The 15044-nt window shown below is 50.7% G+C and overlaps 1 protein-coding gene across 1 annotated transcript in view; it reads left to right on the top strand.

Annotated features, from left to right (window-relative positions):
- Positions 1–14137, top strand: part of SCP2 (sterol carrier protein 2) — a gene marked incomplete at its 3' end in the record, with an annotated part of 33893 nt that extends 19756 nt beyond the window's left edge. Inside the window, exons 5-8 of the mRNA XM_078885626.1 lie at positions 2327–2480; positions 9377–9479; positions 11851–11980; positions 14058–14137. Of these exons, the coding sequence (XP_078741752.1) occupies positions 2327–2480; positions 9377–9479; positions 11851–11980; positions 14058–14137 (467 nt within the window). The remainder of the gene's footprint in view (positions 1–2326; positions 2481–9376; positions 9480–11850; positions 11981–14057) is intronic.
- Between the last annotated feature and the right edge of the window lie 907 nt (positions 14138–15044).

Consider the following 15044-nt stretch of genomic DNA (forward strand, 5'->3'; position numbering starts at 1 on the left):
ACACACACACTGACACACACACACACAGTGACACACACACACACAGTGACACACACACACACAGTGACACACACACACACAGTGACACACACACACACACAGTGACACACACACACACTGACACACACACACACACAGTGACACACACACACACAGTGACACACACACACAGTGACACACACACACAGTGACACACACACACACTGACACACACACACACACTGACACACACACACACAGTGACACACACACACACTGACACACACACACACAGTGACACACACACACACTGACACACACACACACACAGTGACACACACACACACAGTGACACACACACACACAGTGACACACACACACACAGTGACACACACACACACACAGTGACACACACACACAGTGACACACACACACACTGACACACACACACAGTGACACACACACACACAGTGACACACACACACACTGACACACACACACACAGTGACACACACACACACAGTGACACACACACACAGTGACACACACACACAGTGACACACACACACACAGTGACACACACACACAGTGACACACACACACACTGACACACACACACACAGTGACACACACACACACACAGTGACACACACACACACACACTGACACACACACACACAGTGACACACACACACACAGTGACACACACACACACAGTGACACACACACACAGTGACACACACACACAGTGACACACACACACACACAGTGACACACACACACACACAGTGACACACACACACACACAGTGACACACACACACACACAGTGACACACACACACAGTGACACACACACACACTGACACACACACACACAGTGACACACACACACACTGACACACACACACACACAGTGACACACACACACACAGTGACACACACACACACTGACACACACACACAGTGACACACACACACAGTGACACACACACACACACAGTGACACACACACACACAGTGACACACACACACACAGTGACACACACACACACACTGACACACACACACAGTGACACACACACACACTGACACACACACACACACAGTGACACACACACACACAGTGACACACACACACACAGTGACACACACACACAGTGACACACACACACAGTGACACACACACACACACAGTGACACACACACACACAGTGACACACACACACACAGTGACACACACACACACAGTGACACACACACACACTGACACACACACACACAGTGACACACACACACAGTGACACACACACAGTGACACACACACACACAGTGACACACACGCACACTGACACACACACACACAGTGACACACACACACACTGACACACACACACAGTGACACACACACACACTGACACACACACACACACAGTGACACACACACACACAGTGACACACACACACAGTGACACACACACACAGTGACACACACACAGTGACACACACACACACAGTGACACACACACACAGTGACACACACACACACTGACACACACACACACAGTGACACACACACACAGTGACACACACACACAGTGACACACACACACACAGTGACACACACACACACTGACACACACACACACAGTGACACACTGACACACACACACACAGTGACACACACACACAGTGACACACACACACAGTGACACACACACACACAGTGACACACACACACAGTGACACACACACACAGTGACACACACACACACAGTGACACACACAGTGACACACACAGTGACACACACACACCCACCCCCACCCACCCGCAGGCCTAGCTCAGTGTGCTGAGACACACACACACACAGTGACACACACACACACACAGTGACACACACACACACACAGTGACACACACACACACACACAGTGACACACACACAGTGACACACACACACACACAGTGACACACACACACACACAGTGACACACACACACACAGTGACACACACAGTGACACACACAGTGACACACACACACACAGTGACACACACAGTGACACACACAGTGACACACACAGTGACACACACAGTGACATACACAGTGACATACACAGTGACACACACACACACAGTGACACACACACACACAGTGACACACACACACACAGTGACACACACACACACAGTGACACACACAGTGACATACACAGTGACATACACAGTGACACACACACACACAGTGACACACACACACACAGTGACACACACACACACACACTGACACACACACAGACACACACACACACACAGTGACACACACAGTGACCCACCCACCCACCCGCAGGCCTAGCGCAGTGTGCTGAGCTCTGTTGGCAACTCCGCGGTGAAGCCGGAACCCGCCAAGTCCCAGCCGCCCGTCACGGCTTGCAACACAATCTGGGCCTCGGCGGGGCTGTGGTGGTGGCCGTCTACCGTGGTGGTGGTGGTGGTGGTGCCAGGTAACTAGTTAACTAGTTAACTAGTTAGTGTGCTAGTTAGTGTGCTAGTTAGTGTACTAGTTAGTGTACTAGTTAGTGTGCTAGTTAACTAGTACACTAACTAGTACACTAACTACTACACTAACTAGCACACTAACTAGCACACTAACTAGTACACTAACTACTACACTAACTAGCACACTAACTAGTACACTAACTAGTACACTAACTAGTACACTAACTAGTACACTAACTAGTACACTAACTAGCACACTAACTAGCACACTAACTAGCTAACTAGTTAAGTAGTTAGTGTGCTAGTTAACTAGTACACTAACTAGCTAACTAGTACACTAACTAGTACACTAACTAGTACACTAACTAGCACACTAACTAGTACACTAACTAGCTAACTAGTACACTAACTAGCTAACTAGTACACTAACTAGTACACTAACTAGTACACTAACTAGCACACTAACTAGTACACTAACTAGTACACTAACTAGCACACTAACTAGCACACTAACTAGTACACTAACTAGTACACTAACTAGTACACTAACTAGTACACTAACTAGCACACTAACTAGTACACTAACTAGTACACTAACTAGCACACTAACTAGTACACTAACTAGTTAACTAGCACACTAACTAGCACACTAACTAGCACACTAACTAGCACACTAACTAGTTAACTAGTACACTAACTAGTACACTAACTAGCTAACTAGTACACTAACTAGTACACTAACTAGCACACTAACTAGCACACTAACTAGTTAACTAGTACACTAACTAGTACACTAACTAGCTAACTAGTACACTAACTAGTACACTAACTAGCTAACTAGTACACTAACTAGTACACTAACTAGCTAACTAGTACACTAACTAGTACACTAACTAGTGCACTAACTAGCACACTAACTAGCACACTAACTAGTACACTAACTAGTGCACTAACTAGCACACTAACTAGCACACTAACTAGCTAACTAGTACACTAACTAGTACACTAACTAGTACACTAACTAGTACACTAACTAGTACACTAGTACACTAACTAGTACACTAGTACACTAACTAGTACACTAACTAGTACACTAACTAGTACACTAACTAGTACACTAACTAGTACACTAGTACACTGTGTGTCTATCTGTGTGTGTGTGTCTGTGTGTGTGTGTGTCTGCGTGTGTGTCTATGTGTCTGTGTCTATGTGTGTCTATGTGACTGTGTGTCTCTATGTGACTGTGTGTGTGTGTGTCTCTGTGTCTGTGTGTGTGTCTATGTGACTGTGTGTGTGTGTCTGTGTGTGTGTGTGTCTGTGTGTGTCTGTGTGTGTGTCTGTGTGTCTAAGTGTATGTGTCTATGTGTCTGTGTGTGTGTCTGTGTAGGCGTGTCCCTGTGATGGTGTCTGTGTGTGTGTCTCTGTGTGTGTGTGTGACTATGTGTCTATGTGTGTGTGTCTGTGTAGGCGTGTCCCTGTGATGGTGTCTGTGTGTGTGTCTCTGTGTGTGTGTGTGACTATGTGTCTGTGTGTGTGTCTGTGTAGGCGTGTCCCTGTGATGGTGTCCGTGTGTGTGTCTCTGTGTGTGTGTGTGACTATGTGTCTATGTGTGTGTGTCTGTGTAGGCGTGTCCCTGTGATGGTGTCTGTGTGTGTGTCTCTGTGTGTGTGTATGACTATGTGTCTGTGTGTGTGTCTGTGTAGGCGTGTCCCTGTGATGGTGTCTGTGTGTGTGTCTCTGTGTGTGTGTGTGACTATGTGTCTATGTGTGTGTGTCTGTGTAGGCGTGTCCCTGTGATGGTGTCTGTGTGTGTGTCTCTGTGTGTGTGACTATGTGTCTGTGTGTGTGTCTGTGTAGGCGTGTCCCTGTGATGGTGTCTGTGTGTGTGTCTCTGTGTGTGTGTGTGTGACTATGTGTCTATGTGTGTGTGTCTGTGTAGGCGTGTCCCTGTGATGGTGTCTGTGTGTGTGTCTCTGTGTGTGTGTGTGTGACTATGTGTCTATGTGTGTGTGTCTGTGTAGGCGTGTCCCTGTGATGGTGTCTGTGTGTGTGTCTCTGTGTGTGTGTGTGTGACTATGTGTCTATGTGTGTGTGTCTGTGTAGGCGTGTCCCTGTGATGGTGTCTGTGTGTGTGTCTCTGTGTGTGTGTGTGTGTGTGACTATGTGTCTATGTGTGTGTGTCTGTGTAGGCGTGTCCCTGTGATGGTGTCTGTGTGTGTGTCTCTGTGTGTGTGTGTGACTATGTGTCTATGTGTGTGTGTCTGTGTAGGCGTGTCCCTGTGATGGTGTCTGTGTGTGTGTCTCTGTGTGTGTGTGTGACTATGTGTCTATGTGTGTGTGTCTGTGTAGGCGTGTCCCTGTGATGGTGTCTGTGTGTGTGTCTCTGTGTGTGTGTGTGTGTGTGACTATGTGTCTATGTGTGTGTGTCTGTGTAGGCGTGTCCCTGTGATGGTGTCTGTGTGTGTGTCTCTGTGTGTGTGTGTGTGACTATGTGTCTATGTGTGTGTGTCTGTGTAGGCGTGTCCCTGTGATGGTGTCTGTGTGTGTGTCTCTGTGTGTGTGTGTGACTATGTGTCTATGTGTGTGTGTCTGTGTAGGCGTGTCCCTGTGATGGTGTCTGTGTGTGTGTCTCTGTGTGTGTGTGTGACTATGTGTCTATGTGTGTGTGTCTGTGTAGGCGTGTCCCTGTAATGGTGTCTGTGTGTGTGTCTCTGTGTGTGTGTGTGTGTGACTATGTGTCTATGTGTGTGTGTCTGTGTAGGCGTGTCCCTGTGATGGTGTCTGTGTGTGTGTCTCTGTGTGTGTGTGTGTGACTATGTGTCTATGTGTGTGTGTCTGTGTAGGCGTGTCCCTGTGATGGTGTCTGTGTGTGTGTCTCTGTGTGTGTGTGTGACTATGTGTCTATGTGTGTGTGTCTGTGTAGGCGTGTCCCTGTGATGGTGTCTGTGTGTGTGTCTCTGTGTGTGTGTGTGTGTGTGACTATGTGTCTATGTGTGTGTGTCTGTGTAGGCGTGTCCCTGTGATGGTGTCTGTGTGTGTGTCTCTGTGTGTGTGTGTGACTATGTGTCTATGTGTGTGTGTCTGTGTAGGCGTGTCCCTGTGATGGTGTCTGTGTGTGTGTCTCTGTGTGTGTGTGTGACTATGTGTCTATGTGTGTGTGTCTGTGTAGGCGTGTCCCTGTGATGGTGTCTGTGTGTGTGTCTCTGTGTGTGTGTGTGTGACTATGTGTCTATGTGTGTGTGTCTGTGTAGGCGTGTCCCTGTGATGGTGTCTGTGTGTGTGTCTCTGTGTGTGTGTGTGACTATGTGTCTATGTGTGTGTGTCTGTGTAGGCGTGTCCCTGTGATGGTGTCTGTGTGTGTGTCTCTGTGTGTGTGTGTGACTATGTGTCTATGTGTGTGTGTCTGTGTAGGCGTGTCCCTGTGATGGTGTCTGTGTGTGTGTCTCTGTGTGTGTGTGTGACTATGTGTCTATGTGTGTGTGTCTGTGTAGGCGTGTCCCTGTGATGGTGTCTGTGTGTGTGTCTCTGTGTGTGTGTGTGACTATGTGTCTATGTGTGTGTGTCTGTGTAGGCGTGTCCCTGTGATGGTGTCTGTGTGTGTGTCTCTGTGTGTGTGTGTGACTATGTGTCTATGTGTGTGTGTCTGTGTAGGCGTGTCCCTGTGATGGTGTCTGTGTGTGTGTCTCTGTGTGTGTGTGGGTGACTATGTGTCTATGTGTGTGTGTCTGTGTAGGCGTGTCCCTGTGATGGTGTCTGTGTGTGTGTCTCTGTGTGTGTGTGGGTGACTATGTGTCTATGTGTGTGTGTCTGTGTAGGCGTGTCCCTGTGATGGTGTCTGTGTGTGTGTCTCTGTGTGTGTGTGTGACTATGTGTCTATGTGTGTGTGTCTGTGTAGGCGTGTCCCTGTGATGGTGTCTGTGTGTGTGTCTCTGTGTGTGTGTGTGTGTGACTATGTGTCTATGTGTGTGTGTCTGTGTAGGCGTGTCCCTGTGATGGTGTCTGTGTGTGTGTCTCTGTGTGTGTGTGTGACTATGTGTCTATGTGTGTGTGTCTGTGTAGGCGTGTCCCTGTGATGGTGTCTGTGTGTGTGTCTCTGTGTGTGTGTGTGACTATGTGTCTATGTGTGTGTGTCTGTGTAGGCGTGTCCCTGTGATGGTGTCTGTGTCTGTGTCTCTGTGTGTGTGTGTGACTATGTGTCTATGTGTGTGTCTGTGTAGGCGTGTCCCTGTGATAGTGTCTGTGTGTGTGTCTCTGTGTGTGTGTGTGTGTGTGACTATGTGTCTATGTGTGTGTGTCTGTGTAGGCGTGTCCCTGTGATGGTGTCTGTGTGTGTGTCTCTGTGTGTGTGTGTGTGTGTGACTATGTGTCTATGTGTGTGTGTCTGTGTAGGCGTGTCCCTGTGATGGTGTCTGTGTGTGTGTCTCTGTGTGTGTGTGTGACTATGTGTCTATGTGTGTGTGTCTGTGTAGGCGTGTCCCTGTGATGGTGTCTGTGTGTGTGTCTCTGTGTGTGTGTGTGTGTGTGACTATGTGTCTATGTGTGTGTGTCTGTGTAGGCGTGTCCCTGTGATGGTGTCTGTGTGTGTGTCTCTGTGTGTGTGTGTGTGTGTGACTATGTGTCTATGTGTGTGTGTCTGTGTAGGCGTGTCCCTGTGATGGTGTCTGTGTGTGTGTCTCTGTGTGTGTGTGTGTGACTATGTGTCTATGTGTGTGTGTCTGTGTAGGCGTGTCCCTGTGATGGTGTCTGTGTGTGTGTCTCTGTGTGTGTGTGTGTGACTATGTGTCTATGTGTGTGTGTCTGTGTAGGCGTGTCCCTGTGATGGTGTCTGTGTGTGTGTCTCTGTGTGTGTGTGTGACTATGTGTCTATGTGTGTGTGTCTGTGTAGGCGTGTCCCTGTGATGGTGTCTGTGTGTGTGTCTCTGTGTGTGTGTGTGACTATGTGTCTATGTGTGTGTGTCTGTGTAGGCGTGTCCCTGTGATGGTGTCTGTGTGTGTGTCTCTGTGTGTGTGTGTGACTATGTGTCTATGTGTGTGTGTCTGTGTAGGCGTGTCCCTGTGATGGTGTCTGTGTGTGTGTCTCTGTGTGTGTGTGTGTGACTATGTGTCTATGTGTGTGTGTCTGTGTAGGCGTGTCCCTGTGATGGTGTCTGTGTGTGTGTCTCTGTGTGTGTGTGTGTGACTATGTGTCTATGTGTGTGTGTCTGTGTAGGCGTGTCCCTGTGATGGTGTCTGTGTGTGTGTCTCTGTGTGTGTGTGTGTGACTATGTGTCTATGTGTGTGTGTCTGTGTAGGCGTGTCCCTGTGATGGTGTCTGTGTGTGTGTCTCTGTGTGTGTGTGTGTGACTATGTGTCTATGTGTGTGTGTCTGTGTAGGCGTGTCCCTGTGATGGTGTCTGTGTGTGTGTGTGTGTGTGTGACTATGTGTCTATGTGTGTGTGTCTGTGTAGGCGTGTCCCTGTGATGGTGTCTGTGTGTGTGTCTCTGTGTGTGTGTGTGACTATGTGTCTATGTGTGTGTGTCTGTGTAGGCGTGTCCCTGTGATGGTGTCTGTGTGTGTGTCTCTGTGTGTGTGTGTGTGACTATGTGTCTATGTGTGTGTGTCTGTGTAGGCGTGTCCCTGTGATGGTGTCTGTGTGTGTGTCTCTGTGTGTGTGTGTGTGACTATGTGTCTATGTGTGTGTGTCTGTGTAGGCGTGTCCCTGTGATGGTGTCTGTGTGTGTGTCTCTGTGTGTGTGTGTGACTATGTGTCTATGTGTGTGTGTCTGTGTAGGCGTGTCCCTGTGATGGTGTCTGTGTGTGTGTCTCTGTGTGTGTGTGTGTGACTATGTGTCTATGTGTGTGTGTCTGTGTAGGCGTGTCCCTGTGATAGTGTCTGTGTGTGTGTCTCTGTGTGTGTGTGTGTGACTATGTGTCTATGTGTGTGTGTCTGTGTAGGCGTGTCCCTGTGATGGTGTCTGTGTGTGTGTCTCTGTGTGTGTGTGTGACTATGTGTCTATGTGTGTGTGTCTGTGTAGGCGTGTCCCTGTGATGGTGTCTGTGTGTGTGTCTCTGTGTGTGTGTGGGTGACTATGTGTCTATGTGTGTGTGTCTGTGTAGGCGTGTCCCTGTGATGGTGTCTGTGTGTGTGTCTCTGTGTGTGTGTGTGTGACTATGTGTCTATGTGTGTGTGTCTGTGTAGGCGTGTCCCTGTGATGGTGTCTGTGTGTGTGTCTCTGTGTGTGTGTGTGTGTGTGACTATGTGTCTATGTGTGTGTGTCTGTGTAGGCGTGTCCCTGTGATGGTGTCTGTGTGTGTGTGTGTGACTATGTGTCTATGTGTGTGTGTCTGTGTAGGCGTGTCCCTGTGATGGTGTCTGTGTGTGTGTCTCTGTGTGTGTGTGTGTGGGTGACTATGTGTCTATGTGTGTGTGTCTGTGTAGGCGTGTCCCTGTGATGGTGTCTGTGTGTGTGTCTCTGTGTGTGTGTGGGTGACTATGTGTCTATGTGTGTGTGTCTGTGTAGGCGTGTCCCTGTGATGGTGTCTGTGTGTGTGTCTCTGTGTGTGTGACTATGTGTCTATGTGTGTGTGTCTGTGTAGGCGTGTCCCTGTGATGGTGTCTGTGTGTGTGTCTCTGTGTGTGTGTGTGACTATGTGTCTATGTGTGTGTGTCTGTGTAGGCGTGTCCCTGTGATGGTGTCTGTGTGTGTGTCTCTGTGTGTGTGTGTGTGACTATGTGTCTATGTGTGTGTGTCTGTGTAGGCGTGTGTCTGTGATGGTGTCTGTGTGTGTGTCTCTGTGTGTGTGTGTGTGACTATGTGTCTATGTGTGTGTGTCTGTGTAGGCGTGTCCCTGTGATGGTGTCTGTGTGTGTGTCTCTGTGTGTGTGGGTGACTATGTGTCTATGTGTGTGTGTCTGTGTAGGCGTGTCCCTGTGATGGTGTCTGTCTCTGGATCTTCGATTCCCGAGGAGGACAACTTCAAATCAGCCGTCGTCTTCAGAGATATCGCCAAGAGACTGGAGCTGGTTTGTCTGTCTGTGTGTGTCTGTGTGTGTGTCTGTGTGTGTGTCTGTGTGTGTGTCTGTGTGTGTGTGTGTCTCTGTGTGTGTGTCTGTGTGTGTGTGTCTTTGTGTGTGTGTCTGTGTGTGTGTCTCTGTGTGTGTGTGTGTGTGTCTGTGTGTCTGTGTGTGTCTCTGTGTGTGTGTGTCTGTGTGTGTGTCTGTGTGTGTCTCTGTGTGTGTCTGTGTGTGTCTGTGTGTGTGTGTCTGTGTGTGTGTGTCTGTGTGTGTGTCTCTGTGTGTGTGTGTGTCTGTGTGTGTGTGTGTGTCTCTGTGTGTGTGTCTGTGTGTGTGTCTGTGTGTGTCTCTGTGTGTGTCTGTGTGTGTCTGTGTGTGTGTGTCTGTGTGTGTGTGTCTGTGTGTGTGTCTCTGTGTGTGTGTGTGTCTGTGTGTGTGTGTGTCTGTGTGTGTCTCTGTGTGTGTGTCTGTGTGTGTTTCTGTGTGTGTCTGTCTGTGTGTGTCTCTGTGTGTGTGTGTGTGTGTCTGTGTGTGTCTGTCTGTGTGTCTCTGTGTGTGTCTGTGTGTGTGTGTCTGTGTGTGTGTCTGTGTGTCTGTGTGTCTGTGTGTCTCTGTGAGTCTCTGTGTGTCTCTGTGTGTGTCTCTGTGTGTCTCTGTGTGTCTCTGTGTGTCTCTCTGTGTCTCTGTGAGTCTCTGTGTGTCTCTGTGTGTGTCTCTGTGTGTCTCTGTGAGTCTCTGTGTCTCTCTCTGTGTCTCTGTGTGTCTCTGTGTGTCTCTGTGAGTCTCTGTGTGTCTATGTGAGTCTCTGTGTGTCTCTGTGTCTCCGTGTGTCTCTGTGTGTCTCTGTGTGTCTCTGTGAGTCTCTGTGTCTCTCTCTGAGTCTCTGTGTCTCCGTGTGTCTCTGTGTGTCTCTGTGTGTCTCTGTGAGTCTCTGTGTGTCTCTGTGTGTCTCTGTGTGTCTCTGTGAGTCTCTGTGTCTCTCTCTGAGTCTCTCTGTGTCTGTGAGTCTCTCTGTGTATCTCTGTGTGTCTCTCTGTGTGTCTCTGTGTGTCTCTCTGTGTGTCTCTGTGTGTCTCTGTGTCTCCGTGTGTCTCTGTGTGTCTCTGTGTGTCTCTGTGAGTCTCTGTGTGTCTATGTGAGTCTCTGTGTGTCTCTGTGTCTCCGTGTGTCTCTGTGTGTCTCTGTGTGTCTCTGTGAGTCTCTGTGTGTCTATGTGAGTCTCTGTGTGTCTCTGTGTCTCTCTGTGTGTCTCTGTGAGTCTCTGTGAGTCTCTGTGTCTCTCTGAGTCTCTGTGTGTCTCTGTGTCTCTCTGTGTGTCTCTGTGTCTCCGTGTGTCTCTGTGCCTCTCTGTGTCTCCGTGTGTCTCTCTGTGTCTCCGTGTGTCTCTGTGTGTCTCTGTGTGTCTCTGTGAGTCTCTGTGTGTCTATGTGAGTCTCTGTGTGTCTCTGTGTCTCCGTGTGTCTCTGTGTGTTTCTGTGAGTCTCTGTGTGTCTCTGTGTGTCTCTGTGAGTCTCTGTGTGTCTATGTGAGTCTCTGTGTGTCTCTGTGTCTCTGTGTGTTTCTGTGTGTCTCTCTGTGTATCTGTGAGTCTCTGTGTGTCTCTGTGTGTCTCTGTGAGTCTCTGTGTGTCTATGTGAGTCTCTGTGCCTCTCTGTGTCTCCGTGTGTCTCTCTGTGTCTCCGTGTGTCTCTGTGTGTCTCTGTGTGTCTCTGTGAGTCTCTGTGTGTCTATGTGAGTCTCTGTGTGTCTCTGTGTCTCCGTGTGTCTCTGTGTGTCTCTGTGTGTCTCTGTGAGTCTCTGTGTGTCTATGTGAGTCTCTGTGAGTCTCTGTGTGTCTCTGTGAGTCTCTGTGTGTCTATGTGAGTCTCTGTGTGTCTCTGTGTCTCCGTGTGTCTCTGTGTGTTTCTGTGAGTCTCTGTGTGTCTCTGTGTGTCTCTGTGAGTCTCTGTGTGTCTATGTGAGTCTCTGTGTGTCTCTGTGTCTCTGTGTGTCTCTCTGTGTCTCTGTGTGTCTCTGTGAGTCTCTGTGTCTCTCTGTGTCTCTGTGTGCCTCTGTGTGTCTGTGAGTCTCTCTGAATCTCTCTGAGTTTCTGTGTGTCTCTCTGTGTGTCTCTGTGTGTCTCTGTGAGTCTATGTGTGTCTCTGTGAGTCTCTGTGTGTCTCTCTGAGTCTCTGTGTGTCTCTCTGTCTCTGTGTGTCTCTGTGTGTCTCTCTCTCTGAGTCTCTGTGTCTCTGTGTGTCTCTGTGTCTCTCTGAGTCTCTGTGTGTCTCTGTGTCTCTCTGTGTGTCTCTGTGTCTCTCCGTGTGTCTCTGTGTCTCCGTGTGTCTCCGTGTGTCTCTCTGTGTCTCCGTGTGTGTCTCTGTGTCTCCGTGTGTCTCAGGAGGGAGAGACCCTGGTACAGAAGATGTCCTCCGTCTTTGAGTTCCGCGTCCGTGGTGGCACGGGAGATGAAATCGGGGTTTGGACAGTCGATGTGAAAACCGGGAAAGGAAGTGTCAACTACGCAAGCGGTAGAGAGACACACGGGGAGAGAGACACGGGGAGAGAGACACGGGGAGAGAGACACGGGGAGAGAGACACGGGGAGAGAGACACGGGGAGAGAGACACGGGGAGAGAGACACGGGGAGAGAGACACGGGGGGAGAGACACGGGGAGAGAGACACGGGGAGAGAGACACAGGGAGAGAGACACGGGGAGAGAGACACGGGGAGAGACACGGGGAGAGAGACACGGGGAGAGAGAGACACGGGGAGAGAGACACGGGGAGAGAGACACGGGGAGAGAGACACGGGGAGAGAGACACGGGGAGAGAGACACGGGGAGAGAGAGACACGGGGAGAGAGACACGGGGAGAGAGACACGGGAAGAGAGACACGGGGAGAGAGACCCGGGGAGAGAGACACGGGGAGAGAGACACGGGGAGAGAGACACGGGGAGAGAGACACGGGGAGAGAGACACGGGGAGAGACACGGGGAGAGAGACACGGGGAGAGAGAGACACGGGGAGAGAGACACGGGGAGAGAGACACGGGGAGAGAGACACGGGGAGAGAGACACGGGGAGAGAGACACGGGAAGAGAGACACGGGGAGAGAGAGACCCGGGGAGAGAGACACGGGGAGAGAGACACGGGGAGAGAGACACGGGGAGAGAGACGGAGAGAGACACGGGGAGAGAGAGACACGGGGAGAGAGACACGGGGAGAGAGACGGGGAGAGACACGGGGAGAGAGACACGGGGAGAGAGAGACACGGGGAGAGAGACACGGGGAGAGAGACACGGGGAGAGAGACACGGGGAGAGAGACACGGGGAGAGAGACACGGGGAGAGAGACACGGGGAGAGAGAGACACGGGGAGAGAGACACGGGGAGAGAGACACGGGAAGAGAGACACGGGGAGAGAGACCCGGGGAGAGAGACACGGGGAGAGAGACACGGGGAGAGAGACACGGGGAGAGAGACACGGGGAGAGAGACACGGGGAGAGACACGGGGAGAGAGACACGGGGAGAGAGAGACACGGGGAGAGAGACACGGGGAGAGAGACACGGGGAGAGAGACACGGGGAGAGAGACACGGGGAGAGAGACACGGGAAGAGAGACACGGGGAGAGAGAGACCCGGGGAGAGAGACACGGGGAGAGAGACACGGGGAGAGAGACACGGGGAGAGAGACGGAGAGAGACACGGGGAGAGAGAGACACGGGGAGAGAGACACGGGGAGAGAGACGGGGAGAGACACGGGGAGAGAGACACGGGGAGAGAGAGACACGGGGAGAGAGACACGGGGAGAGAGACACGGGGAGAGAGACACGGGGAGAGAGACACGGGGAGAGAGACACGGGGAGAGAGACGCGGGGAGAGACACGGGGAGAGAGACACGGGGAGAGAGACGGAGAGAGACACGGGGAGAGAGAGACACGGGGAGAGAGACACGGGGAGAGAGACACGGGGAGAGAGACGCGGGGAGAGAGACACGGGGAGAGAGACACGGGGAGAGAGACACGGGGAGAGAGAGACGGGGAGAGAGACACAGGGAGAGAGACACGGGGAGAGAGAGACACGGGGAGAGAGAGACACGGGGAGAGAGACACGGGGAGAGAGACACGGGGAGAGAGACACGGGGAGAGAGACACGGGGAGAGAGAGACACATAGACACACACACAGACACACATACACACACACATAGACACACACACATAGACACACAGACACACACACACACATAGCCACACACCCACAGACACACACAGACACACACAGACACACACAGACACACACACACACAGACACACAGACACACACACACTCACAGACACATACACACACACACACTCACACACAGACACACACAGACACACAGACACACACACACAGACACACACACACTCAGCCACACACACACACAGAGACACACACATAGACACACACAGACACACACACAGACACACACACAGACACACACAGACACACACAGACTCAGCCACACACACACAGACACACACACATACACACACACACATAGACACACAGACACACACAGACACACACACGTAGACACGGTTCGTGTGTCTCTGTCCGTCTACAGGTCTGCCCGCAGATGTGTCTCTGTCCGTGTCCGATGACGATCTTGTCTCTGTGATGTCCGGGAAACTCAACCCCCAGACGGTGAGATTCACTAACTCACCACCCACTTACCTTGAACTCGTAAAACTATGGTGCAGTGTTGAGTCTATGGGGCAGTGTTGAGTCTATGGTGCAGTGTTGAGTCTATGGTGCAGTGTTGAGTCTATGGTGCAGTGTTGAGTCTATGGGGCAGTGTTGAGTCTATGGTGCAGTGTTGAGTCTATGGTGCAGTGTTGAATCTATGGTGCAGTGTTGAGTCTATAATGCAGTGTTGAGTCTATGGTGCAGTGCTGAGTCTATGGTGCAGTGCTGAGTCTATGGTGCAGTGTTGAGTCTATGGTGCAGTGCTGAGTCTATGGTGCAGTGTTGAGTCTATGGGGCAGTGTTGAGTCTATGGTGCAGTGCTGAGTCTATGGTGCAGTGCTGAGTCTATGGTGCAGTGTTGAGTCTATGGTGCAGTGCTGAGTCTATGGTGCAGTGCTGAGTCTATGGTGCAGTGTTGAGTCTATGGGGCAGTGTTGAGTCTATGGTGCAGTGCTGAGTCTATGGTGCAGTGCTGAGTCTATGGTGCAGTGTTGAGTCTATGGTGCAGTGCTGAGTCTATGGGGCAGTGTTGAGTCTATGGGGCAGTGTTGAGTCTATGGTGCAGTGCTGAGTCTATGGTGCAGTGTTGAGTCTATGGTGCAGTGTTGAGTCTATGGTGCAGTGTTGAGTCTATGGTGCAGTGTTGAGTCTATGGGGCAGTGCTGAGTCTATGGGGCAGTGTTGAGTCTATGGTGCAGTGTTGAGTCTATGGGGCAGTGTTGAGTCTATGGTGCAGTGTTGAGTCTATGGTGCAGTGTTGAGTCTATGGTGCAGTGTTGAGTCTATGGGGCAGTGTTGAGTCTATGGTGCAGTGTTGAGTCTATGGGGCAGTGTTGAGTCTATGGGGCAGTGTTGAGTCTATGGT

This window comes from Lampetra fluviatilis, unplaced genomic scaffold, assembly GCF_964198595.1.
Source record: "Lampetra fluviatilis unplaced genomic scaffold, kcLamFluv1.1 SCAFFOLD_703, whole genome shotgun sequence".
In the NCBI taxonomy this organism is placed as follows: domain Eukaryota; kingdom Metazoa; phylum Chordata; class Hyperoartia; order Petromyzontiformes; family Petromyzontidae; genus Lampetra; species Lampetra fluviatilis.